Source organism: Pleurodeles waltl, chromosome 11, assembly GCF_031143425.1.
Source record: "Pleurodeles waltl isolate 20211129_DDA chromosome 11, aPleWal1.hap1.20221129, whole genome shotgun sequence".
Classification (NCBI taxonomy): Eukaryota; Metazoa; Chordata; class Amphibia; order Caudata; family Salamandridae; genus Pleurodeles; species Pleurodeles waltl.
Window position 1 is genome coordinate 16,198,315 of NC_090450.1, and position 27,952 is coordinate 16,226,266.

At 45.6% G+C, this 27,952-nt stretch overlaps 1 protein-coding gene across 10 annotated transcripts in view; it reads left to right on the forward strand.

Annotated features, from left to right (window-relative positions):
- TNK2 (tyrosine kinase non receptor 2) overlaps positions 1-27,952 on the forward strand; it is a 372,582-nt gene that overhangs the window by 179,075 nt on the left and 165,555 nt on the right. For 9 of the 10 annotated variants that reach the window (XM_069212823.1, XM_069212824.1, XM_069212825.1 and 6 more), the window contains 2 exons: positions 6,291-6,468; positions 16,174-16,244. In XM_069212823.1, coding sequence (XP_069068924.1) covers positions 6,306-6,468; positions 16,174-16,244 — 234 coding nt within the window. In that variant the 5' untranslated portion in view covers positions 6,291-6,305. Of the gene's footprint in view, positions 1-6,290; positions 6,469-9,830; positions 9,857-16,173; positions 16,245-27,952 lie in introns of those variants that run through there. The other variant, XM_069212830.1, reaches the window with a different exon arrangement.

The following is a 27,952-nucleotide window of genomic DNA, read 5'->3' on the forward strand; positions in this document are numbered from 1 at the left end:
AAAGCATTTATTCACCAACAGCAGTGAGGGAACCACAGTTCTTTCTGCCCAGGGGGCTATTCTAGGATGGGCAGACCGCTTGTGAGGGCAGCACACTGAAACTAACGTGAAACGGTTGCAGTGCTGTGCGGTCTCGCAGTCCCTCCACCTGACCACCAGGAGGAGCTAAAGCATCGGCGAGCCCTCCGGGGTACAAAAGTAATGTGCTAATCCCCGAGGGCCTGATCCCAGTTTGGTGGTAAACGAAAATACTCCAGTTTGTGGAATAAATAGCACATTACCTCAATTTCCTCCATCTGCTGTTCCCATGATGGTGGGAGGCCAGCGCACTCTGATGTATGTTTACGCCCAGATACCCTCAGGGGTGAAAGCAACGCGCTCTACAAATGACTGATTGATTGATTTACCTTTTAATTCGAAAATTGGAGGGTCTTCTGTTAGCACAGAACTCTACACCAGTGAGCTTCAGCGTACACCTGTGTGCTTGAACGGGAAGTACTCCGTTCAGTGTCCCTCTGTCCTGCATCTGCCCTCAGTGAGTCAAACCTGAGTGACCTCAGCAGTGAGAATACACATGCACCAATGATGTCAGAGAGTTGTCCTCTGAAAGTGCACTGGTCTTCATATTATTGTCTATCTTAACCCTCCATTGGGGGCCGGGGGGCTCCAAAAATACAATACAGGAAAGGTTCATCACAGGCCATAGACAGCCCAGCTCTCTGCGTCCTGCGCAACACCAGCAAGTGAGGAGACCTTGTAAGCAAGTCCCTTGGACAACAGACAGTACATGGAGTCCCACTCTCCGTCACTTCCATGGCGGTATGGAGCCAGCGTGGAGCCCAGCACTGCTACAGAAACACTCCTTAAAGCTCACTGAAGTGTCAAGCGCCTCCTTGCTAAGCATGGAGGGGTGGAAGAGTCACTGCTAACTCTTGAACAGTGATAGGTTTGGGGAAGAGCGTTAGCAGCAAGACATGGCTGATCTGGGCACACTTTGCAGTCCCTGTAGCTTGTTGGCTTGAAATAAGGCAAACTAGCAGAATGCCAGGCAGTCTACCTGATGCTTTCACATCAAAACCAGTCAATCAATCAAGGATCGTAAAGCACAGCAAATCACTTGTGAGGGTCTCAAGGCGCTGAATTGTAGGCACAGGGAGTGTAAGGTGATATGCCCAGAATCACAGGATGTTCAGCCAACACCGAGGCTCGAACCTGGTTCCCCAGCTCCAAAGTTGGCAGCTCTGGCGTTACGCCACATCATCTCACAGCAGCCTCAGATCTTACTACGTTCCCCACCTAGCGGGAGGAGACCGCCACCTCTCCAGCCCATGGTCCGAATTCTTTATATGCGGCACTAAGAGTGAAAAAGAACCAAGGTTGGAACAGAAGGGACAGAAACAGATGGATTTGGACCCAAGCCATCTGGTTACTCAAATTAAGTCACTCCTCTTTCCTTAGGGGTGGAATGTGTCTTAGAATGTCCCTTGCATTCTCTATTCGCCGTTCAGTCAGAATTTCTTCCAGTCGATGAGGGGCTGGTACTGACCCCTTCCTGTTGGGTCAGATCCACACATAGGATGTGGGGTTGGGCATATGGTCTGTCGTGTGTGTAGTAATGGCCATGCTCTTGCCACAGACATTTGTTCAGGTGTCTCATCTCTCACGCCGCAGGCTCACCTGCCGGGACCGGGATCATCTAGCAAGATGAACATGAAGAACCATTCCTGTCCTGTTGAAGGAGATGTGAGTCCAAACCAGAAACATACGCTTGTCTTACAGGAGTGTCTTCTGGTGGAGGATAGAGGGCTTCATACAGCCTTGATGGACACTCAAGACACCTCTGTAGCACCTGTCCGTGGTCTCGGGACACAAGCCTCCTTCACCATGAAGTGAGCGCACAGTGATGGGGGAATTCTGCCAAAGGTTTTTAACCCTACAGCCGCACGCGTAGGCTTGACCATATCATTTCCCTGTTGTGTGTCATTGAGTATGTTGGCATTGCTCTTTGACACTGTGTAGGGCCCCAGTTATGCTCTGACAACGGGTAATCCCCAGGGGGGCCCTTGTCCAGGGGCTGTGGTGTGAGTAGGCTTCAGTCATCTTCACATGAATGGAGCCTTTACCTTTAGAGTGTGCTTTGTGGACACAGTGCTAGTCCACATGCAGTGTGATGTGGGATTGGTCGTCTTCCCTTTCCTATTCTTGGCAGTCTCTTGCACCCGTTCCCCTGTAACCTGCAGTAGTATGTTCAGAAAAGGCTGGGGTTGTTAGGTGTTGGCCTTTCTCATGAGGTTCTGGCTACAATGGATGCCAGACAGAAGTTTACCTGGACTCTCTAGGTGCTTATCGTTCCTAGAAAAGGTGCTATTGCAGGCATATTGATGGATATTATGATGGATATTTGATGTATGCGTACTCGGCATCTCTGGAAGTCTAGGTTCTTAAGGTTCTTAGAGATGGTCCGTTCTGAGGTGTTCTAATGGATGTCAAATGGAAGCGCGCCACGTATCTCTAGAAGTCTAGATGCTTCAGGCTCCTAGAGATCGTCCTTTCTGAGGCGTATTGATGAATGTCGGATGGAAGCACACCGGACATCTCTAGAAGTCTAGGTAATTAAGGTTCTTAGAGATGGTCCATTCTGAGGTGTATTTGATGGGTGTCGGATGGAAGCGCACCGGGTGTTCCTTGAGATAGTCCTTTCGGATGTGTATTGATAGATATCTGATGGAGGAGCACCAGGCATTTCTAGAAGTCTAGGTGCCTCAGGTTCCTAGAAATGATCCTTTCTGAGGCATATTGATGGATGTAGGATTGAGGTGCACTGTGCATCTCTAGAAGTCCAGGTCCTCAAGGTTCCTAGAGATGGTTCTTTCTGAGGTGTATTGATGGGTGTCGGATGGAAGCGTGCTGGGTATCTCTAGAAGCCTAGGTGCTTCAGGTTCCTAGAGATAGTCCTTTCTGTGGTGTATCGATGGATGTCAGATGGAAGCGCACTAGACGTTCCTAGAGATGGTCCTTTCTGAGGTGTATTGATAGATCTGTGACGGAAGCACACCAGGCATTTAAAGAAGTCCATGTTCTTCAGGGTCCTAGAGATGGTCCTTTCTGAGGTGTATTGATGGATGTCAGATGGACACGCACCGGGCATCTCTAGAAGTCAAGATAATTGAGGTTCCTAGAGATGGTCCTTTCTGAGGTTTATTGATGGATGTCAGATGGACGCGCACTGGGCATCTCTAGAAGTCTAGGTAATTGCGGTTCCTAGAGATGGTCCTTTTTGAGGTGTATTGATGGATGTTGGATGGACGCGCACTGGGCTTCTCTAGAAATCAAGGTGCCTATGGTTCCTAGAGATGGTCCTTTCTGAGGTGTATTGATGGATGTCGTATGGAAGCACACTGATCTTCTCTAGAAGTCTAGGTGCTCATGGTTCTTAGAGATGGTCCTGTCTGAGGTGTGTTGGTGTATGTCAGATGGAAGCACACCGGTCTTCTCTAGAAGTCTAGGTGCTTCAGGTTCCTAGAGATGGTCCTTTCCGAGGTGTATTGGTACATGTTGGATGGAAGCGCACCGGTCTTCTCTAGAAGTCTAGGTGCTTCAGGTTCCTAGAGATGGTCCTTTCTGAGGTGTATTGATGGGTGTTTGATGGACGTGCACCGGTCTTCTCACGAAGTCTAGATGCTAACGGTTCCTAGAGATGGTCCCTTATGAGATGTATTGATGGATGTCAGATGAAAGCGCACCGGTCTTCTCTAGAAGTCTAGGTGCATATGGTTCCTAGAGATGGTCCTTTCTGAGGTGTATTGATGGGTGTTTGATGGACGTGCACCGGTCTTCTCACGAAGTCTAGATGCTAACGGTTCCTAGAGATGGTCCCTTATGAGATGTATTGATGGATGTCAGATGGAAGCGCACCGGTCTTCTCTAGAAGTCTAGGTGCATATGGTTCCTAGAGATGGTCCTTTCTGAGGTGTATTGATGGATGTCGGATGGAAGCGCGCTAGGTATCTCTACAAGTCTAGGTAACTGCGGTTCCTAGAGATGGTCCTTTCTGAGGTGTATTGATGGATGTCCGATGGAAGTGCACCGGTCTTCTCCAGAAGTCTAGGTGCTTATGGTTCCTAGAAAGGGTGCTATCTGATGTTTACTGATTAATGTTATGATACATGTCACGTGCACCTGGCATCTCTAGAAGTCTAGGTGCACATGGTTCATAGCAATGGTTTGTTTGGAGGCACATTGATGGACTTTCAGTTTCAATATCTGAGGTGCTGAATTTTTCTGTGCCGCTTTCCTTGAAATGTTTGGTAAGTTGATTGATAGGAGGTATCTGGCAACGTTTTCCATCTTTTTGAGGAATAATTCTATTTGAGTAATCATTCTGTTTTTGAGTTCCTGGTGGTTTGTCATTTTTTATTAAGAGTTCTGTGGACAGGTTTCTACCTACATCTTCCTTTCCTGTTGAGTGGGACCCCAAAAAGGTCTTATCTCAGTTAGCGAGCCAGCTTTTCGATATCTGGCACCATGGGATGTCTTGATGCCCTACCTATAAAATATTTAGTGTCAGAACTAAATTTAGCAATGAGGGTGAGTGACATTATGGCTGTGTCTGTGGATATACTATTTAGCGACTGTGAGTGAAATTCCCCTCCCCCTTCATGCGATGACGAAATTTCATGATATCAGTCTGGCTTTCTTCCCACTGCTGCGTCCATCTCAGGCAAAGAAGAGGTGGCAAGGGCTGGACCTGGGGAGGTCACCAAATTTGAGATCTGACAGGACTGACAGCTTTGGGACATCATTTATCAGAAATTCATTCCTTTTCAGGTGTGGCTACTACCTTCAGAAGCTAATTACAGAGCAAAGACTGATAACTCATCTTTTCAGAATATACCTTCCAAACGAATAGTAGTTTTCAATGCAGATCTCATCCGACTGAAACTTTGGATTCATTTCTTCTCCCATTCAGATGAAAACTGCTAGGTTTCCTTGGGTATTCATTTTACTTCCCTCATTTCTTGTCCTTTGTTATAAACGTACTCCAAAGTGATGGAGCTCTATAGAAACCTGTCCAATAAGACAATAAATAAATAATACTAGAGTGCTTCCAAGGATGTGGTTCTTAACAAAACCAAGAAATTTAAGGTGTATAGCCTCTTGCGACAGGGAGTTATGAGGCAGCTGAGGCTACTGCCCCTGAGGGTCTAGTGCAGCAGAGACGACCCTCCTGCACTGAAACAGATGCTCTTGATGGGGTTTGTAAGACAGCTCTCCATTGTTCGCATTTCTTTTTTTGCCTGACTCTGGTGTGAGAGGTGGGGTCTGTTTTGGAAAATTTGCATAATTTAGACAAGATTTTTCTCCTTTTTGTTCTTCTGAGCCCTATATTCAGATTTATTACATATTATTACATTACATTCTTGAGTAGGCCCTCAAAAAAAAGAGGATCTGCAGAGAAAATGGTATCCGTTAGAAAAAAGGTACATACTTTCGGTCGCATTGGTTCAGTTGTTTACTGTATTGCCTCTGCAGATTCTCTTTCTCTGGTCAACCATCCCCCCCCATTCTTTAGATCTTCTGAGACTTACTGGGCAGGAACATCCTGAGGTCTGAAGGGCTTTGGTGTGATATAGCCATTTGTATCTCAGTGTCCCCACATCATGTTAGCATTACGCAGTGTATTTGCAATTCGTGGCTCATATGTGACCATATGTTTATGGGATCCCAGCTTGTTATGTTATGTCATATGTATTTGTAGAGCGAACTGTCACCCGTGGGTGTATCCTGGTGCTGATAGGTGTGTGTCGCCTAGGGTGGGGGGCTGGGAGTGGGTTCTCAAATAGCCAGCAATGGAGGTATTCCAGACACAAGGAATCTGCAGATAGAACCAGCGTTCATCGGAACCAATGTTTCTTTAGCGGTCCTACTTTGTGCTCGATGCCTATGGAAGGGGTTTCCATGCGTTGATTGGCGTTGCTTTCTGGTCATTCGACACTTGTGCGTGTGCCTTAAAGCCTTGCCTCCTCCTTGACCATCCACACATGCATCTTCTCTCCCATTCCTACTGTTAATGGCCTTGTCATGCCCACTTCCTGAGGGTTACTTTACAGCAGGTGTCTCCAACCAGTGGATCGCGAGCTTCCAGTACCTCGAAGACACCTGCAGAGTGCGAGTGCCTTGGCCTTTAGTAGCTCACAATGATTTTCACTGATCAGAAGTGGCTCTGCTTTATAGGTATCAGCTTAGATATTGGTCTCTCGCTCTAATGCCCCTTTCCCCCGTCTCTGCAGAAGCTGACCAATAGCATGCAGTCCGATGAGGGCACAGACTGGCTCCTGGAACTCCTGACGGAGGTGCAGCTGCAGCAGTACTACATCCGCGTCCGCGATGACCTCAACATCACTCGCCTCTCGCACTTCGACTATGTCAAGAACGAGGACCTGGAGAAGATCGGAATGGGCCGGCCAGGTGCGTACCTTTGTATTGTAGGGGATGGAATGGGGGAGTGACACTCTCACGCAGGAGGTCTGACGAAAGCCAGCGGAGTCGCCCATCAAGGGCTACATTGTAGCTTCTCAAGATGGAAGCAGATTGTCTTCGTACTTCCCTGAACATTTAGTAATGTTTCGTTGGGGCAGGGTAAGCGGAGAGCATGCACCATCCAGTGTACCTGTTCACATGCCCAATGCTTGCCGTAAAGTTTTCAGTGAGTATTGTTAATGATGAGTATGTTGGTCACTGAAGAGGTACACCATGGAACAGGCAGAAGAAAATTGGGGAGCAAGTAAAAAGCTGCACATTTAGAGAAGACCTGGGAATGGCAGAGTGGAGGGGCTGCAGCTGCCCCTTCTTCTAAATTGTTTGGTTTCAGGATTCTTCCTCTGCCTCTGGTATAAAGCGACTTCGCCTGCACTCGTTGTATGTGATTTAACTTATCCACATACTCTGTGGATCACTGGATGTCTCTCTCCAGGCTGTCAAGAACTTTATCCATCATCTAAGACTTCTATCCAGGGTTATCTCCTATCATTTTTGCTCTCTATCTAATCTATCTTTCCAGTTGATCACCCATCCTCTCTTCTATGAGTTTCACCTAACCAGTCACCTAATCTATCAAATGTTCCATCTATCGAGTCTGCCAGCTATCCACCGTATCTACATTATAGTCTGATTTATCTCCTATTCTGTTGCTTTCCACTAACTCTGTTTAGTGTATCCTCTCATCATCTAATTATCTTATGCAATGCTAAGTATGAGATATCCCTTGGATAACCCACACTTGTGCCTCAATATGTCACATAACGTCTCATCTTAATATTCGCCTAATCTATTTATGCAGTGTGCCATATAATGAATCCAGTTATGCTATAGTATCCTGTCCCTTATCCAGCCAATCCATCAATGAATCTGTATGTCAAGTGTATCATATATCTATCCAGCTTATATGTCAACCTGAACTGTTCCGTCTTTGTCTAATGTATACATCTGGTCTTCCTCTAAGCTGTTGACCTAATTTTATAGTTTACTTTGATTTCCGCGACATAGTCTATCCGTCCATTCCTACCAACTGACCTATTTATTCTACCATCCCTTACCATTTCTACATTCGTCTGGTGTCTGAGTGTAACAATCTATCTAGCCTCTATCTAATATATACACTGGATGTATATTATATATGTATGTTTCAAACCGCTCACACACACGTGCACAGAGGACATTGGGTTGATGCTACAAGTTGGGCGCAGGGTTTAGCCACTGAGACCAACACGTGCTACGCACGGCTGAAGTCTGTGACAACGTGGGTGTGTCTCTTGCCAAAGCTCGTGTGCCATGTCTGGCCAGAAGCCAAGCAAGACAGTCCATCCTCCCTCTGCAAGGCAAAGGCCATGCGGAGTCTAGTTTGATGGTCCACTGAGCGATGGGTGATGGCCTGGCTACAAGCGTGTTCCTGTGGCAAGTCCACACTGTATGCACAGCCAAAGGCAGGAAATGGCAACCAAAGGCTGGTTACCTGAAGTGAACTTTTGTATGTGGCAAATGATTAAAAAAAACACAAAAAACATTGAAATAAACAAAGATTAAAGTGGAGCTATAGAAAGATTTGGTTCTAACATGGCATATTGAAATAAAAAAGGTTGACATTTACTGAAAAAACACTGTTAAAGTTGAGTTATGGTTGACAAATAAAACAGAGCATCACTGAAATTTACAAGTTATAGTTTGGACCACATTCTGTGCCTTACAAAACCAACATGCAAACCATAACTCTGAGACTGTATACACTATATATATATATATATATATATATATATATATATATATATATATTCAAACTACTACATGCATAGTTGTCTCTTTAATAGTGTCGATATCTGTATTGTCCTACGTAAGATTACTTACATCTATAGATGTATCCGTCACATCAGTGGTGAGGTCAAGAGTCTTGCATCTGTTATGCAATTATGGTTTGCATGTCTTGTGTTTGAGTTCTAGTTTGTGGTTTGGAACAATACTTGTGGTTTTCAGTGGTTTCTGGGTTTTAATTTGCAACCATAACTTACCTTAACTATGTTTTTGTCAATGAATTGCTATGTGTTTTTTTTTTAAGCATATGTAACTCTAATTTTTCCATAAAATGCATTCATCCAGTTTATGTACTTGTTCTACTTTATTCTTACAACCTACTGATCAAATGCTTTGGTTGACACATTTAAAGGGCTGGATATATTTCCTTCATCCAGTCTATTTTATGTGTTTGGCTGTCTAGTTTTTCTACAACCCATCCATTTTACCAGAATATCTACTCTTTGTAATGAACATAACTCCAGGGTCTCCTCTTTTCAATCCACACAACTAGTCATTTTACCCAGTGCATTATTTTATAATGAACCGTCTAGTCTATCTGAAATATCTAATCTTGTTTCCTTCCTATTCCATTCAGTTTAAGCATCAAAATGATCCTGGATATTGTTAATTATTTATTATGTTTCCCTAGAATCTCTTTATGTCAAATCTGTCCAGTATGTCAGGTTTATGCACCCTGTTTCTCCACAAAATATTTATTTCATACATGAAATTTATCTTTTATGTAAGACCCTTATCTGTTAGGAATCTCTTTGATCTATAAGTTAGTGCCGTATAAAACATCTCATTTTCTCAGTCTGTTTCAACGTGTCTGTTTGAAATTACTTGTGTACATAAAGTTTACCTCATGTCAAACGTAATCATTGTATTGCTTTGAAATATATCATGTCTATACATCAAATGTATCTAATAATTCTGCTGCAGTTCATCCTGTCTCTTGGAATCTGGCCTCTCCAGACTTCAACTCTATCTAATATAGATCTTCCTTTGTATTGTATGTCTTTGGAATTCATTTATCTGGTCAGTCCATCAAGTGTGTCTTGAATGTCAGATGCTGTTTATTCTCTCTCTCTCTAGTCTGTGTATCTAATTTATTTAATATACAAAGTTGTATTCATTATTTCACCCTGGAATCTCTCCAGTACATGAACTGAATGGATCTCATATAACAGGTGTTACGTATTCTATCTCTCTGTATGCTACAATATCACAAAGTGCTCATTGTCTCTGTCTGGAATCTTTCAAGGTTATCCTTGGACATGTCTTGTTTGTATATTTGTTTTTTTATCTTTCTGGAATAGTCTGTGGATTAGATCTATTATATTGGGTGATCATTTTTGTTTTTCTGGAAATTCTTGCACACATCTTCTCTAACTCCTATATCAGATATATTATTTAGTCTCTCTTCTTCTTCATCGCTCAAGCCCATCCCCCCCTAATCCAAGTATCTACCCTTCTAGTGGCTGGTGAGTTTCTCCTCTGGAAGCCCGAGGTAAGAGCCGGCGAGGCATGAACTGCAGCCAAAGAGCTGCTCTGATTGGGGGAATTCACAAGTAGATTTTGAATCATTTTACTGATTTTATGCCTGTTGTTGATCAGAGATGAAGGTAATTATTAATCTGCTTTGGGTAATAAATGGCCTAATTTTCTAATAATTTCAAACTTGATTTGGGACAAATTATGGGCTCTTGAGGAAAATCTAATATTAATTCAGAGGTATTGAATTAACTGAGGGCAATTCCCAGCGCTGACTTCGGCGCAATCATTTTGATATGAAGGCAATATTATACTACTGAAGAGGGTAGAAAATTGGCTTTTTATACTGAAAAGGTTTTACTTTGATTCCAAACAAGCCATCATTTACAAGTACAAGCACTCACATACTATTACAGTGACACATCTGAGTACAATTGATGTGACAGTCAGTAGCATGTATAATTTAAAGTGAAAGTTGACATGAAAAATAATAGTAACATCAGTGCCTGTGTTTCAGTAGTGTCATAGATAATATGTTTTGACTAGCTGTGAATTGGCTTCATTTGTACCTGTCTATTTATGAACGGACAGGGATAATAGGGGTTCTTCCCGAACTAGTTATCCATGCCAGGTTAGTTAGAGAGGGAGGTTGGGTCAGGTTACTTTCACAGGGAGGTTGGGCTAGGTTAGCTAGAGAGGGAGGTTGTGACCAGCTTATAGAGGGTGGTTGGGGCCTGGTTAGTTTGAGAGGGTGGTTGGGTCAGGTTAGTTTGCGAGCCAGGTTGGGTCAAGTTAGTTTGAGAGGGGAAGTTGGGTCAGGTTAGTTTGAGAGGGAGGTCAGGGCCAGGTTACTTAGAGAGGATGGTTGGGCTAGGTTATTTTTAGAGCTAAGTTGGGCAGTATAGTTTGAGAGGGTGGGAAAAAACGGCCACAGCACACAGAGAGTAATGTCCAACAATGAAACCAGCAAAGATATTGCTGGTGTGGTACTGTAGGTTCGGAGAGGAATTGTGTTGAAATGAGTCTCAAATCCGGTTTGTAGATGTTGTCTTTATTTGTAGATGCTTAGAAAGCATTAGATCATCGTGGAGATACAGCCAACACGTGTTTCGTCACACAGGTGACTTTATCAAGGCTGGGGCCGTTGGTTTTTGAGTAGGTAAGTGGTGGTGTATAGTGGCGAAGTATCTCTGTACTTAATGAATAGGGCTGAGTTGGATGGTACAGAACTGTAATTAGAATGGCTGCGCCAAGCAGCTACAGGTACGTAGGTAAGAGGCTTGTTTGGTAATGAAGATTGGGGAGGCCCTGATAAGCCTGAAAAGTAACCAGTAAGAAGCAAAGCGGTGAGCACTCCAGTATTCGTAAGAACGTGTATTGTCAAGCTTATAGAGGGTGGTTGGGGCCTGGTTAGTTTGAGAGGGTGGTTGGGTCAGGTTAGTTTGCGAGCCAGGTTGGGTCAAGTTAGTTTGAGAGGGGAAGTTGGGTCAGGTTAGTTTGAGAGGGAGGTCAGGGCCAGGTTACTTAGAGAGGATGGTTGAGCTAGGTTATTTTTAGAGCTAAGTTGGGCAGTATAGTTTGAGAGGGTGGTTGGGTCAGGTTAGTTTGAGAGGGGAGGTTGGGTCAGGTTAGTTTGAGAGGGAGGCTGGGGCCAGTTTACTTAGAGAGGGTGGTTGGGCTAGGTTAGTTTGAGAGCCAAGTTGGGCCAGGATAGTTTGAGAGGGTGGTTGGGTCATGTTAGTTTGAGAGCCAGGTCGGGTCAGGTTAGTTTGAGAGGGGAGATTGGGTCAGGTTAGTCTGAGAGGGGAGGTTGCGTCAGGTTAGTTTCAGACGGAAGTTGGGGCCAGGTTATTTAGAGAGGAGGGTTCGGCAAGGTTAGATTGAGAGTCAAGTTGGACCAGGATAGTTTGAGAGGTTGGTTGGGTCAGGTTACTTAGAGAGGGAGGTTTGGGGCCAAGTTACATAGAGAGGGGTGCTAGGGCCAGGTTACTTAGAGAGGGTGGTTGGGCTAGGTTAGTTTGAGAGGGAGGTTGGGGCCAGGTTACTTATAGAGTGTGTTTGGGTCAGGTTAGTTTGAGAGCCAAGTTGGGCCAGGATAGTTAAGGGGTGGTTGGGCCAGGATAGTTTTAGAAGGAGGTTGACAGATTTTAATTATGTTTTTATTTATAGCATTTATAAGGCACAGAGTGGAGTCTGGAGGGTATAGTAAAATGCATATGTGGTAGAAATTAAAAAGAGGGCAGTAACACAGTCCATTGTCGTCTAACATAAGCCACATATAATGCCAATGGAGCACCGACAGAAACCAAAAAAGAATAATAATCCCATTGTTCCCGGTCCGTCTCATTTATTACTGATGTGTTTGTAACACTCTAATGTTAAGAGTGTGGCCTAGAAGGTAAAGGTTAACATAAAAGAATAATGGAAGCGTAGTCCGATATGTTTATTAAAGTAACCAAGGATCACCAGTCAGACATGACCTCATATGCCGCGTCATGTATAGAATAATTATAGATTCGGTGAGTAGTTTGCAGCGCTAGACGCCAGCCCAGAACTCACAAAATGCACAAAAACCAGAAATTGGCTAGCTGAGGAGATTGAATGATGTTGGAGATAGAAGTTAAGGGGGACAGATTTGTCATGTTTCAGTTCCTGCGTATCCATGGCACAGGGGTGTGACTTGGTGGGCACTCTGCCCTCCCCCACGCCTCAGTGATGGTACCCTGGTTGGTTGCCACTGACTTTGCGGTAGTACATTCGCCTGCGGAGGGTTGTCGGAATATTGCGATTTTTAGTTCTTGACGTAACATGTCGCGGTTCTGTTGCTTCTGAGCTGAACTCGCACTGCTCCAGACGTTTACACTCCCCGTCACGTATTTTTTGACTTGAGTTAGGCTGTTGGGTGTTTGAATCATTTTGTCATTCACTGATCTCAGGGTGCAGGTTGGTTTGTAATTGCAGGATTGCTGGCACATCCCTTTGTGTTTACAGGACAGGGAAGGATGCCCCATATTAAAAGGCCCCCTCGGTGTCATGCAACGTGCCTCTCACCGCAATAATATACATGAGCAGCATGTGAGAGCTTCAGGTGTAAGGAATATTCTTCTCTGAAGAATGGCAAAAAACTATGAAACATGATAGGGGACTAAAAAATATAACTAAGCACGTATCTGCAGAAATAAAAAGTATAGGTAAATTGGACTGCATGTACCATAATGCATTGTTGCATGACGGGCCGCACCATATTAGACTGAATACAACAGACATGGTAGGAGACGCTTTGTCAAGCTTTGTACCAGTCAATGGTCTTTCATCAACCCTTCAGCTTGGGTGGTTTAGGGGGTTGGTTGCAGGGACTGCTGTAAGGTAACTATAGCCAGCGCCCTCGCCATGCACTGCTAATTACCCCACAAATGATGGCACTCATGACATCTTAGATAACATCACTGATAATATCAGTGTAATGTTTGGAGTAACATTTTTGATGAAAAACTGCATGGTGGGGCGCAAGTTACGGTTACCTTTGGGTGCGAGTTACTTAAGATAACTCTAACTATAACTGGTGAATTTCTACGGTTTCGTGCGAGTAAAAGGTGAGCCTAACTATAACGCCCCTGTAACCTTTGGTTTTTTTCAGTGAATATATATATACGGATTTATTTACTTAGTGCTGGTCGCCACTCTGGAGATATAGTTATGATGCCTAGAGAGAGGAATTCCTCTGATTTGTGTTGGTTAATAAATGCCACCGTTTGCCAGTGTTGCGAACTCGCTAGCCAGACTACATTAACTATAACTCGGCCCTCTACCGTGCACAGTGTTCTCATGAATTATGTCATTTCAGAGGCCACGCGTGTTGTTATGAATGCTATCATTTAGCACGTGATTTAAAATGAAAGGGTGTAGGCAGCGCACCCAGCGGTGCGCAAGTTATAGTAAAGTGATGGCGGGCGTTAATAATAACTGCAAGTTATAACTATGAAGTTATAACTTGAATTTCTAATGTTTGTGTACTTTAAGTTGGTTTTGTATAGAACGAATAAATTACATTTTCCTAACTATAACTAATCTTAAATGTTTGTTTTTTCATTGAATATAGATATATATTCACCAATTCTGCGACACAAAGACGCGCCCCAACTGGTGTCACATGCCACAATTTACCTCCTGCCTCGTTACCCTTTTTCAAGAGTTATTTGCAAATGGGTGTTTTGTACATGGCGGGTGATGCGAGTTATAAAGTACATTTCATACTATAACCTGTAAATTTAAGTGGTTTTGCACATTTGACTCTGAACATGACTCCGATTTTAACAGTATTTGTTTTAGGTGAAGTTTGTCGATTGTTTTACAATACACTTTATTTCCGGTGGGGCTGGGTTGAGTGCCAGGCCTGTGGTTAAGCCTGGCACCAACCTGCCGGAGGCACACAACCCCTCCTCTGTGAGTGAACTTTGCCCCCCTCTAAAATTCATACCCCTTCTGTCTTTCTTTTTAACCATTTCTGAAAATTGTGAATCGTACCCAACTCATACTTTTTTTTTCTCAAAACGTTGGGCAAACCGAGTACTTAAAATAAGCAGTCGAGATGGTGTTTTGAGTCACGAATCAAGCTCCGTCTTGTACGTTTTTTCCTGGTTTATTTCTAAAGTTTTACATGCACCGCCTTCTCTCCCCCCCCTTCGGCTACTGATGCTGGTCAAACACTTCTTATAGTGCAATCCCTTTCCTGAAGGAGTTTTTGATCCACATCATGAAAAGGCACAAGTTGTAATTGTTCACAAAATTTTAAAAATCTTCGGGCACCATCACCAACCAATCACATTTGTCTAAAACAAGGACATTCAAAGTACAGCCTGGGGGCCGCATGCGGCCCTCCTGACCTTTGATTGCAGCCCCCACATGAACAGCAACAGTGGGCTGCTGCTCACTTGATAAAGCAGAAAAATTCAGAAAGCTGTTCAAATGCCATAGTTAATGTGTAAATAAAGTAAGTGGCCTAGACAACTTATCTTTAAAACTAGATGTGTTCCTAAAGATATCTTGCACTAGACATGTAAGAACATGATAAACTGTCAGCAAACTTCAAAAAAGTGTTTAAATGCTTGAGCGTTTTACCTTACTTTGCGCCCCCCCCTTGTGTCCACCTTCCATCACCCCCTACTCTCGGCCTAATGGCATCAGTGCGGGCCTCGGGCATGCCACAGACAGTGTTTTGTGGCCCCCGGGGAAATGTTTGTGAGTGCCCATGCTCTAAAAATTCAGATGTGACTGACAGGACTCGGGGAACCCTGAACCTCAGAGTTGATAAAGTTTTAAATCTTTCAAGCCCACCCATCACCATTTTGAAATGCTTAGGCTCTACTTTGCTGGATGGTTTTACATTACTATTAACACCAGATGTGCCAAACAGGCAGCCTGTAACAAGTAACTGGTTGTACTGGGAGTTAAAACTCTGATCAAGAGAGTTGAAAGAAAGCGAGCATCTCCATTTTAACTTTACACCTGCTGAGCGAAGTCAGATTTGTGAATCTTCCTGCCTTTTTGCCTTGCTGAATCCTTGTCTGTTACCCATCACAACTTTACTGACATCTTGATTCCTTCTCTATCTCTGCCCCATGACGAGTCTTTTTAATTTTTCTCTGAAAATGCTCAGTGTTCTCCTGCCTGGAGAGTCTCAGTCACATGATAGTGAAGAATCTCAGCTTGTCTTGTGAGGTTGATTTTGTGTTGTGAACCCTCTAAGCATTTTCATTTGCAGATGTCTTGTTCGGTCTGTCCTAGACAGTTCTAGGAGATTATAATACAACCATCCAGGGTCTCGGGGAACCCACACATCTTGATATTATTTGTCTGACTCCAGTTCTCGGAGGTAGTTTGTTCTGCTCGTCCATTCCTGTCTTTCACGCTCCATTCCCTTCCCTCTGCGTTCTTGTCTCCCTTTAATTTTCTCTTTTCCTTACTGTTTCCCCTATTGTGTCTCAGATTTCATTGTGTTCTCCCTTTGTGTCTGATATAATGCAGACCTCCTTTTAGGTGTCCCAAATCCCATTACCAAGGATCTCTTCCTTCCTGTTTCCACTCTGTCTTGTACCAATTTTTATTTTTTCTTCCTGCCTGATATCCCACTGTCTGCCGTCTCCTGGGCCTTTTCACCTCATTCCCCAAGTATCTCTTCCTTCCTGTTCCCAGTTTTCTGACTCACCCTATTGTCTGTCCCTTCTTGACACAGTTGCCCTCACCTCACATACACCCTTTCCACCTCTCTCTTCCCTGCTGGTGGTGGTGTCCTCTCTTGTGGACCCCCTTCTGACTGCCCTTCTTTGTTTTCAGGTCAGAGGCGGCTGTGGGAGGCTGTGAAGAGGCGTCGGGCCATGTGTAAGCGCAAGTCTTGGATGAGTAAGGTAAGTCACCAGATCTGTACCATGTATCGCCCTTTTCTTCTTTACGACCCCCGTCTTCCCCTCCCACCGTACCTCATGGTAATTGAGTGGCACTAACCTCTAAAGGAGAATGCTCGCAGGGCCCAGAGCCAAAGAGCTGGGGCAGGATGTGTACCTGTGAGAGCTTCCGCTGGTAACCACACCACGTAACCCACCTCTTGACATATTGAAGGAGGTCGCTGCACCTCCACTGCGTGTTCCATGCTCCGGAACCATATCTGCTCCAAAATAACCACAGTCAGACTTTTGACTCTGTGACACTCTGGGTCTTCATTAAAACAGCATCAGTCTGTCTGATACACGTGGCATAGGGGGCTCTCGACTACCTCACCATGAAGGCGCAGATGCGACACAATGAGGTAGATGAGAGGCTGCTGTAGGCTGGTAGTGGACTAACCTTCCTACGTCCTTCAAGAACACCTTGCGTTGGGACATAGGTGGTCATTCTGACCCTGGCGGTCTTTGACCGCCAGGGCGGAGGACCGCGGGAGCACCGCCGACAGGCCGGCGGTGCTCCAATGGGGATTCCGACCGCGGCGGTAAAGCCGCGGTCGGACCGGCACCACTGGCGGGGTCCCGCCAGTGTACCGCCGCCCCATTGAATCCTCCGCGGCGGCGCAGCTTGCTGCACCGCCGCGGGGATTCCGACCCCCCCTACCGCCATCCAGATCCCGGCGGTCGGACCGCCGGGATCCGGATGGCGGTAGGGGGGGTCGCGGGGCCCCTGGGGGCCCCTGCAGTGCCCATGCCACTGGCATGGGCATTGCAGGGGCCCCCGTAAGAGGGCCCCTACATGTATTTCACTGTCTGCTGCGCAGACAGTGAAATACGCGACGGGTGCAACTGCACCCGTCGCACAGCTTCCACTCCGCCGGCTCGATTCCGAGCCGGCTTCATCGTGGAAGCCTCTTTCCCGCTGGGCTGGCGGGCGGTCTGAAGGCGACCGCCCGCCAGCCCAGCGGGAAAGTCAGAATTACCGCCGCGGTCTTTCGACCGCGGAACGGTAATCTGACGGCGGGACTTTGGCGGGCGGCCTCCGCCGCCCGCCAAGGTCAGAATGAGGGCCATAGTGTTGTGACGCATTGTTAATGAGGAATTAGCCGAAGTAGAACCATCTCCATACAGTCAAATCAGTTCCCTCCTGCTGCCCCTTAAAATGGATGCTTTTGGCGTTTCCATGGTGACCTGCCGTCCTTCATCCACTCGTTACCTTGCTAGACTACCTAGATGGCCCGGGTTCTGATCATCTCGTCACCTCAAAGCTGACCCACACTGCAGAGATGGCCAGAGCCGGGGTTGGCACAGAGAAGCTGGCACTGCGGTCCCTCAGGACCAGCCTGATATGGACCTGTCCAGGCCATAGGTCCTTGGTGGCCCTGTTTGTCATTTCTGGGAGGGTCTGTCCTCGCGTAGGTTCAGCTTTTAGACCCTTTGTCCTTCTTGGAGAGTCATGAGGGCCAAAGTATTCTTCCTGTATCAGCTCTGTTTCGAAACAGCGCCCAGTCGAACATTCTTGCGTCAGCCTGGTGCCATTTCACCTGACAGACCACCAAGCAGACAGTGAAAAAGCACCCTACCTCCACAGGCGCTCCTCTTAACAGACATGCCCAGAAATATGGCCCACTGCCACCGATGCACCCCAAAATGAGGCATCCACTAACAATCACCTCACCCCCACAGACACTCCTCGAGACAGACACCCTCACAAAACGGCCTCACCTTCGCAGGGGCTCCTCCAATCTGAGATACCCACAAACTAACCTCCTGCTTAGAACGGTACCGAAAATGTTACCTGGTCTGCAACAAGCCGCAGTAGTTGTTGACGAACGAGTACATTTAGGTGCCACATTAACCATACCCCTAACCTAAGAGCCCATGTCGCAGAAACCCAGACCATCCCTTAGATAGCGGTTTTCACCTCTGCTGAGAACTTCTTATCACTTAAACTCCCTTCAAAGGGTACATGCCCTCTCGCAGGGCACACAAGTCTGGGTGCATAAGGTGTGGGTACGCACCACCCTCCAGATGGCAAACAGTGCCAGTAATCTTGGGGTCGTTCTGAGTGTTTACTCCTGGTTTTGTGGTGTTTCATCTCTAGACTCCTGTAGAGTAATTGCTTAGTCCAACAGAAGTTACCAAGAACTGTTGGATTCTTTGCGCCTGGAAGGCCACAAAACTTTTATTAAAACTGTTTCGGCTTCAGCCCTTGCAGAACTGAATTCCCACAGAACAATGTGCAAGTCTGAACCGCAGTCAGAAAGCAACCTGTTCGCTCTAATAATTGAAACCCAGAGCTTTGAGTGTGGGAGGCCATGGACCAGAAATTATGTACATCACTCCGTTGGGTAGGTGGTGAGGGGAGATATGGAGGAGGGGGTTCCCCACGAAATGAAAGGAGTGATACTGTCAAAGATGATGGTTTCGTGTGGGGATTAGTTTATTCATTTTCACATAGCCCCCGGCATGTGCATTGATTCTCATTTTCCCCACTTAGAGCATTTTTAGTTTCTTACATATATCCTTTTGATGTCCATATTGCTACGGTGCCTTCCTCTGATTTTCTGTAAAGTGTTGGCGGGCCCCTTTTGGAACCCAGATGTCACGATTCCAGTGTGGAAGGTGGAAATCACACCTGGGTGGTTTACCACTTCTTCATCTGTGTGAACCAAGAAGTCACTTTCATCCCTTGACTGTACGTCCTTGAGTTTCTAGTTAGGGATCTCAGTGAACCTGCTACAGGCTGGTGAGTTTTTATAGAAAGGATTGAGGATGGGTCCTTCTGTAAGAAGTTGTGTTTATAGTCTGGGTACTCGATGGTCTCTGATGCAGATGGTTGTGTTTATAGTGAGGGTTCTTCACAGGTTCTTTTTGCCAAGCTTCACTCCAGTTTTTCAGTCCAAAGTCTGTGACTTTGGCTTCTCCAACGAATAGCTCGTGAGCTACTGGTAACTCTCCACCGACCTGTGAGCAGCTCTCCTGGGTGCAGCCTAGTCAACCAAATTAGAAGGTTTTGCTTCCTTGAAATAAATTATGCAGATATAAAATGAAAATGTGTGCGCATTCCAGACGAAAATGTGTGTAACCCGTAATTTCCAAAATATATTTAAAGCTGATATTTGAGTGACAAATCAGATGGTGCTGGGAAGACTCATTGCTTCTAAAATTAGCGTGTTGCCACGGCATTGCTGCTATGGCTGCTAGGAATTACCCATGTAGAGCCATTCTACATTGACCTAGTCTGACCAAGGAAGAGGAACACTTACCTTATAGCTGCTGTGAAAATAACAGTGTGCTTTTGGGGCAGACTCACTCAGCCGCAAAGGGCTTGATTTCTTTATTGGCGGACGGGTTACTCCGTCACAAACATACTGTTATTCTGTCCACTGTATTACAATTTGCATAGGAAGTAAAGGAATCGTAATATGGCGGACGGGATATCCGTCACGTTTCTGACAGACTAACCCTGTCCACCAAGATCTAAATTGGGCCCAAAGACTGAAAACTGGGAATCGGTTTACACAGTCCGTCCTTCACTGGTCCCACTTCTAACGGGGAGCCTGCTTACAGTGTCCCACTGGCTGTCCTGACGTTTTGCTAGCAGCCCGGACGGTAGGTGGCTGCTAACATGGCAGGGTCGGCTGCCATGACCCAAACATGCCCGATGGCCCTGTTTTAGTAAAATATCCTGCAGTGTGTGGCTGGTTTGAGCATTTTTGCGAGGGTTGATTTTGGTTTCCTCATCAGCTCTGCTCTTTAAGTGATTCACAAATTAAGGGCCATATGTAAGAACACATTTCCCCATATACACAGAATGGGTAAAACCCTTTGATACATCTGGCCCAAAGTGACTGCAGGCCGGTAAAGAGGAAATACTCTGGCTGGGTGCTCCCTGGGAGTGGCATTTTAATCAAGACGGGGGGAAATGGGACTGGCCCCTCCTCGCTTTGTGTTTTTGTTGTTTTCACATGAGCACTGGCAAACAGATGAAGCTGTCTCTTAAAAGACCTAAAATTATGTACTTCAAAGCTGATTTTGAAAACTAACAAATACATTAAAATTAGAAGCAGTGAAAAAAAGATTTCTTTCTGTGTGCAATGTATTTATAAGCTAGAAAACAATCTAATGTGTATCGCGTCCATGTACTTGTAAGACGTAAAATAGTCCCTCATGCTTGGCAGTGCCCGCACTCCATTGGAGGTGGAGAAATAAACCAAAGAGCCAATAGCATTTGGTAACAGAGATACTCCTCTAGGTGGCGGCAAAGCCCAGTCTGCATATTTTAAAGAAGCAGCAACATTAGGTCTTGCAGTTCGTTGCGCTGTCTGGCCTGACCTAAAATCTCGCCCTTCTTGAGCGCTGGGAGTCTGATGTTCTCCTAAAGCGTGTTTTCCTTTCTTGTTTGTAGAAACTCACAGCCAGTAATAGGTGGTCTGAGTTTGTCACAATCGCAGCTGCTGTGCTGGAATTTGGCAGTGAGATCACTTGGGGCACAAACACGCTGCTGCCAAATTTCATGAAAAGTGCATATTTTTCTCAGATGTACTCTAAGCAGGAACACATGCTTCTAACTTAGCAGCAGCTGTTTGTGGAACGAGCCCGCCAGACTGCACAAGAACAATTTGTTTTTGCCAAACGAGCAGAAAGCCTGGTTTTCATGCTCTATTTCTAAAGTTTATATTTTATGCCACTCCTTTTCAAATGTAACATTTCCCTTTTTAAAGAAAACAAGTATGAAATCAGAAACAGAATGTTAATAAATGTGTAGAGGGTATCTGCCCCAAACTAGTCCCTAATTTGAAATAATCGGAATAGTCACTGCATTGGATTACGAGCAGATTTGAAATTTTTGTGCAGGCGTTTACCTCAAGAGTCTCTTCCCTTCGGACAAAGGGCATTATTTCAACAGAACAGGAGCATTGGGCCTTTTTCTCTAGTTCAAACCAGAAACAATGTGTTATCTTTGACAAACGATTCAGCCCCTAAAATATAACTTTAAAACATCGTAGTGTAATCGTGCCAGTTTTCGGCAATAGAAGGAACATTTCGATGGATTGGGGCATTTATTTGACAAGTCCACACCAGTCACATATTGAATGCATACTGCTTGTTCGAGTAAAACAACTTTGGGATGATGCTGTAATTGTTTGGCCCAGAACAGTGTTGTGAATTAGTGAGGTAGATCTCTAGAGTTTCACTGTCGGGAGAAGGCCGCATTTAAAACGAAAAATATTCACATTGTAGCTGTAGTACTGTGTGTGTGTGTGTGTGTGTGTGTGTATGTATGTATGTATGTATGTGTATATATATATATATATATATATATATATATATATATATAGTTTTTAAAACAAAACTGTGAGGGTGGGAAGGGACAGTTTAGCAGCAAGGGATAGGCCAAGGAAACTCAGGATGTCAGCGTGGGAGATGTTGTGCTAAGAAAAACAGCTTTCCAGGCGATGGATGCGTGGTTTACTGCCAGAAGTAGCAGCTACACCAAACCATATGTGCTTATGTAGAGTGCCTCTTTCACCCAGGGAGAGCTCTTGGCACTACTGATGGATAATAGATGTTTATTGTTACCCAACTCTGAAGCACTTTTAAAAAGTCTTCAGAAGGATGAAATGCTGAGTGCACCTAGAGGCTCAGTGTTGATTCACCCCAACCGTGTCCTCAGTGTTGTTTCACCCCACCCGTGCCCTCTGTTGCTTTAGCCCACCTGTGCCCTTTGTTGTTTTAGCCCACCCGTGCCCTCTGTTGTTTTTATCCCACCCGTGCCCTTTGTGTGGTTTTATCCCACCTGTGCCCTTTGTGTGGTTTTATCCCACCCGTGCTCTTTGTGTGGTTTTATCCCACCTGTGCCCTTTGTGTGGTTTCATCCCACCTGTGCCCTCTGTGTGGTTTCACCCTACCCGTGCCCTCTTTGTGGCTTCACCCTACCCGTGCCCTCTTTGTGGCTTCACTCCACCCGTGCCCTCTGTGTGGCTTCACCCCACCCGTGCCCTCTGTGTGGCTTCACCCCACCCGTGCCCTGTGTTTTTATCCCACCCGTGCCCTCTGTGGTGTTTCACTCCACCCGTGCCCTCTGTGTGGTTTCACTCCACCCGTGCCCTCTATGTGGTTTTCACTCCACCCGTGCCCTCTGTGTGGTTCTACCCCACCCGTGCCCTGTGTTTTTATCCCACCCGTGCCCTCTGTGTGGTTCTACCCCACCCGTGCCCTGTGTTTTTATCCCACCCGTGCCCTCTGTGTGGTTTCACTCCACCTGTGCCCTCTGTGTTGTATCACTCCACATGTGCCCTCTGTGTTGTATCACTACACCCGCCACCCGTGCCCTCTGTGTTGTATCACTCTACCCGTGCCCTCTGTTTTGCTTCCACCCTTCTAAAAAACACATGCTTTTTGGCAAATCCGGTAGGTCCCAATGGCACGACGTATTGGCTTTGCCAATGGTTGTTCCACTATCAAAAAAGGGAACAGATGGAGAGGGGTATTTTCTGCTTGCTTGCTCGGACCTGGGCCCACGGCACCCCCGCTATGCCATTGGTTTGCTTATATTTGCTCCCTGTTTGGAGGCGTGAAGTGGACGAAAAATGATGGACTGGAATGCGGGCGACGCGATTGTCACTGGCTGAGACTTTTGCACGCATTCCGCCCATGACGCAGGGAGCTGTGCATCACTTATGTACTACGCCAGCAAGAACACTGTGATGTCAATTGTAATGCACTATTACAGGTTACTAGTAAACTTGTAAACTTCGCACTTGTATAGCGCACTACTCACCCGTTAGGGTCTCAAGGCGCTGTACGCATACCGCTGTGGAACCCCTTCTGGCTTTTCCCAGTGAGGCACCCACTCCTGGGCACCCCAGGGTGAAGCCAGGCATCCAAGCGCTGTCAGGGCCATTGTGGAGATTAAGCAAGCTATTGCCCAGAGTTACAGAGTGGGACCCATTAATTAGATGAGGCACTGAGGCGAGAATTATCTGGTCCAAGGGAATTGAGCCCAAGACCCGCTGAGGCGGGAATTGAACCCTGGTCCCGGGCCAGATCTCTGCATCATGTGCCGCTCTAACCATTGTGCCACACTTCTCCACCTTGTCTTGTGACACAAATAATCAGTTTTAATAAGAAAATAAGGGGGAAACCTTTTAGGGAGCCTGCACCCTCCTACATGCACTTCTGCAGTGCCCCTGAAGTGGAAACTTCCTAGGCCGAGCCAAAATTACCAGAATAGGGTTGGGACAAGCGCTTGACATTAATTTAGCGCTTTCTGATTAATAGTTCCTCTGCAGAATCTACCCACTCACCAGCCATGAATCTCTCGGTTGGGGGGGACCCTCTTAACCCATCTATAAGAAGTCTGTATCGCTGTAATTCAGGGCATGTGTTACACCCCGCCACCTACAGACATCTCCACTCGTCATTAACACCAAAAGGAGCCTTGGCAAAGCCAGCCCACTGTTCACCACCAGCCAAGAAAGAGCAAAATATCTGACTTGCACAGTTTGGGGCATATTTATACTCTGTTTGAACCGAACTAGCGTCTTTTTTTTTTTTTACTCTAATTCGGTGCAAAACTAACTCCATATTTATACTTTGGCGCTAGACCAGTCTAGTGCCAAATTTATGGAGTTAAATTCATTTTTGGGAAGTGGAAACCTACCTTGACTTAATGAGATGCGAGGTAGGCGTTCCCGTGCAAAAAATGACTCTATGGCCTTAACGCCATATTTATACTCCCATGCAAAAATGGTGCATGGGAGGTAGGACGGGCCAAAAAATAGGGCAAAGCTTGCTTTGCCCCATTTTTTAACGCCTGGGCCAGGACAGGCATTAGGGGATCTGTAGGCCTATTTCCATGGTGAATACCATGGAATAAGCCCACAAGTGCCCGCCCCAGGGACACCCCCCCCCACACACCAGAGGGACTGCCGAGGATGGGGGCCCCATCCCAGGTAAGTACAGGCAAGTATTGCATTTTATTTTTTTAAGTGTCATAGGGGGCCCTCAAATGGGCCCCCGTACCTGGCACAGAGTGCAATGGCCATGCCCAGGGGACCCTGGTCCCCTGTGCTGGCCATTGGGGTAGTGGGCATGACTCCTGTCTTTTCTAAGACAGAAGTCATGTGGTATGGATGGTTTTGCATCAGAATGACTCTAAGCAGGTTAGTCTTTTTTTTATTTTTTTTACTTTAACCTGCCTAACGTCATTTTTTGGTGCAAAACCCCCTTCTTCCATACCGCCAGCCCCACCCGACTAACGTTGTTGTTTTTGACACTAACCTACCCTTTGCACCGGCTTGCATCATTCCATAAATATGGTGCCCAGCTGGTGCACAGAAATGGTGCAAGCCGGTACTAAACGTTTTGATGCAAAACTGAGTTAGTGCAGTTTTGCACCAAAAAGTATAAATAATGGCCTTTGTGTTTAAACAGGAATGCTCAACGCACCCCACTACTTCGCTTGTGGGCGCCTTAAAGTCCATATCCACATTTAGTGTTTCTATTCCTCCCCTTACTTGTGGAGTAAGTGCTTTGTGCAAGTTTAAGTGTGTGTTTTCATTGTGTGGTAAGTGTTTGTCTACATAATTTTACATGTCTCGGTGCAGTGTGCTATCCATGTGAATAGGTGCTTGGTTGCCCCACGTGGGGTTTTTAAGCGCTATACAAACGCTGCAGTACCGTGTACTTTCTCACATGCACATAATATTGTGTATTTCTACAGTTTTACTTCTTCTGATAGCGTGCTGTTTCTAAGGGGCAAACTCATGCTCCTAAAACCCTGCATGAAAAATTGTCCTTGACTTAAAACTAGTGACTGTTCCCCTCTCCTCCTCTTCTGTTGAATGTCTCGTGCCTCAGCCTCCATCCTCTGCATGCCTCACTCTCTGAATGTGGCTTACATTAAGTCTCATGCCTGTGTTCCTTGTTCTCACCTGTAGATCCCCAAAGCTTACCCCACAGATCACACCTCTCCTTTCAAACCATATCCCTGCAACCTAAAAATAGCTGAGCTCCTTTACTGTGGGTGTTCAGCACCCCAACCATGTGCATAAATAAAATAAATAAATACATTCAGGATTTGTAAGGCTTTGACAAATCAACTGTGAGGGTCTCAAGGTGCTAAATTGTAGGCACGGGGAGATGAAGTGGTTTGCCAAGAATTATGGGATGTTGAACCAACGCCAAGACTTGACTGGTCCCCCCAGCTCTGAAGTCGGCAGCTCTGGCCATTATGCCACATCCTCTCCTCAGTGCACATGAACTCCCATGAATGATCACCTGTTCATGTAATCCACTACAAAGAGACTGGAGTGAATCCAGGGAACGTTCCCCGAGAGCCTGTGGCTGACCTCAGTTACTTATAATAATCAGTAATCTCTGGATTAACCACTATCCGTCGTTTTGGGAGTAGCTGCTACCCTCCGTTAAGTGCTTCAACACCACATCAGAAGTTATAAGCACTACATAAACACAACTACAGTAGAATATGGCAGCAAAAGCTAAGGTCCGCTGGGGAGTCAAAGTCCAAAACAAAACTACGTACACCAAAGTTTGTGTTTATATTTTCACCAAAGTTGTATTATCATCAAATCGACATGCAATTCGCAGAAACTAATCCTCTTTCCTATGTCATCAAATCCTCAGCTTTAGATTTATCGCAACACAAATACATATCATGATGGTGAAGCAACCCAAACGCTGAAACACATACAAATATTTCAAGAGGTGAACAAAGTGTCCAAGGACTTCAAAGTGATACAGATACTGAAGTTGTGACACGTGTTTTGCGGACTGTATCCTCTTCTTCAGGGCGAACCTTTGCTTTTTGTGTAATATATACATCAGAAGGATACCTGGCGTAGTGGGTGAGTCCACTCACAGAGCCGGAGGCGGCAGATCAGGACGCACTGGTCCCTTGACGAATGCGTGACAACATGGTGGTGCTCCCACCCGGCTCCGGGTTGAAAAATGACCTAATGGAAACTCGATAACCCAAAGTGTGTAAACGAACAGGGACAAATGCACCCGGATACGCAGAGTAATACAAGCCCTGATCTATGACAAGTAGGGGAGAGTAATAACGGGGATCCGTTGAGATCCTGATGAAGGCTGATTGACCCTGAGGGGCAGCAAAAAACGGCCGAAACATGTTGACTGATGAACAGGTACTGGGATGAACAGGTAATGGTATCCTGTAGATCACCACCAGGGGTCCATTTTTAATCCTGTCCAGGACGTCCTTTAATAAAATTGAGGAAGGGTACACTCCTGAGACAGTTTTATGTTTGGTGGTTTGTTCTGATCCCCGTTTTTGTTTGTGTTGTTGCGTAGTGTTTTCTGTTTCCCACCCTTACTGCTCCACTCCAATGTGGGTCTACGTAGGAGTGTGTTAGCAGAAGCCCAATGATGAAGCACGCCACAATGTGTGGTCGAGGGCAGTTTTTCATACTGGTAGTGGCCCACCCATGGGAAGGTGGGGGGGACGTACTGGTTTCTCTTGTCCCTTTTGTGATAGGGGTAGTTAGTGGGTGAATGCGCGGGGCCCAGAGATGGAATTGAAATACAGTAGAATATGGGTTTGTCCTAAAGGGTGTACTGCATGTTTGGAGCCTTCAGAAAAGAAGGGCCCTAGAACCGGAGCTTGCGGCATGGGTTTTAAAACAGCATGGATTTGTTTAGAGCTCTTGTGTGCTGGGGGAGGGCAGGAAGCATCTGGCGATGTGAGTTTTCATTGTGAATTCAACAACTGTGGGGTCTCCTATGGGAAAAAAAATAGTTTTATTATAGTCCTTGCTGCAGAAGTTTTTCCATTTCTCAGCGCTGTAAATAAAAAGGTACATTTGTGGTTGTCGTCAAGGGAGGGCCCTGGTGATTCGATGATGTTGTCGAAGAGATGGTGAGATGATATCGCACCTAGCTGACTGACCCTCACCATGAGAAGACAGGAGGGTGGATCCTCAGGTGGCTTGAGATGGTCTAGTTTTGTTGTTGCTTCATGGTAGTTCCCTCTGGTTCTGAATCATCAGTGATATATATGCTCACAATCGACCACTGCTAAGCATTTTACTGCATCTGTTTCACATCTTCTTTAAATATACTATTGCTCAATTCAACAAGTTCCTTAAAAAAACAAGCATTGACAAAGGTCAGGTGTTGGCCGCCAGTATTTTGTCTTTGTCAATGATTGTTTTATTTTGTGATGGGTTTTGCAGAACTTTGTTTGGGAAGTTTAGGAAAGAGTGACTAAAAGCAAAAATATTTTTGTTTAACAAAAAGCACACATTGCCATAGTAGCACCTGACAGTGGACAGTGAGTGGATGTGGGCCCTGCGAAAGAGCAGAATGTCATCACTCACAGTGAAGTTAGCCAATGGCTGAAGTGGGCTGACCCACAGCCTCATACTGGTCACTGCAGTGGGCAGAATCAAAATGTGAATGACACATTAACACATCAATGCGGGAAGAGCGCTGGCTCAAAGCCCCTATAAGTATATTTTACATATACGTTTAGTGGCATCAACAAGTATCAGACCTAAAAACAAGAATAGGATCCATAAATTCCGGATTGAATCTTTAGTCCGTTGCAGTGCGCCCTCTTATTTCTTCTCCTAGTTCATCCGTTACGTGGTTGGCATTTCTCTTTACTCCAGCATTGAGCATTGCCA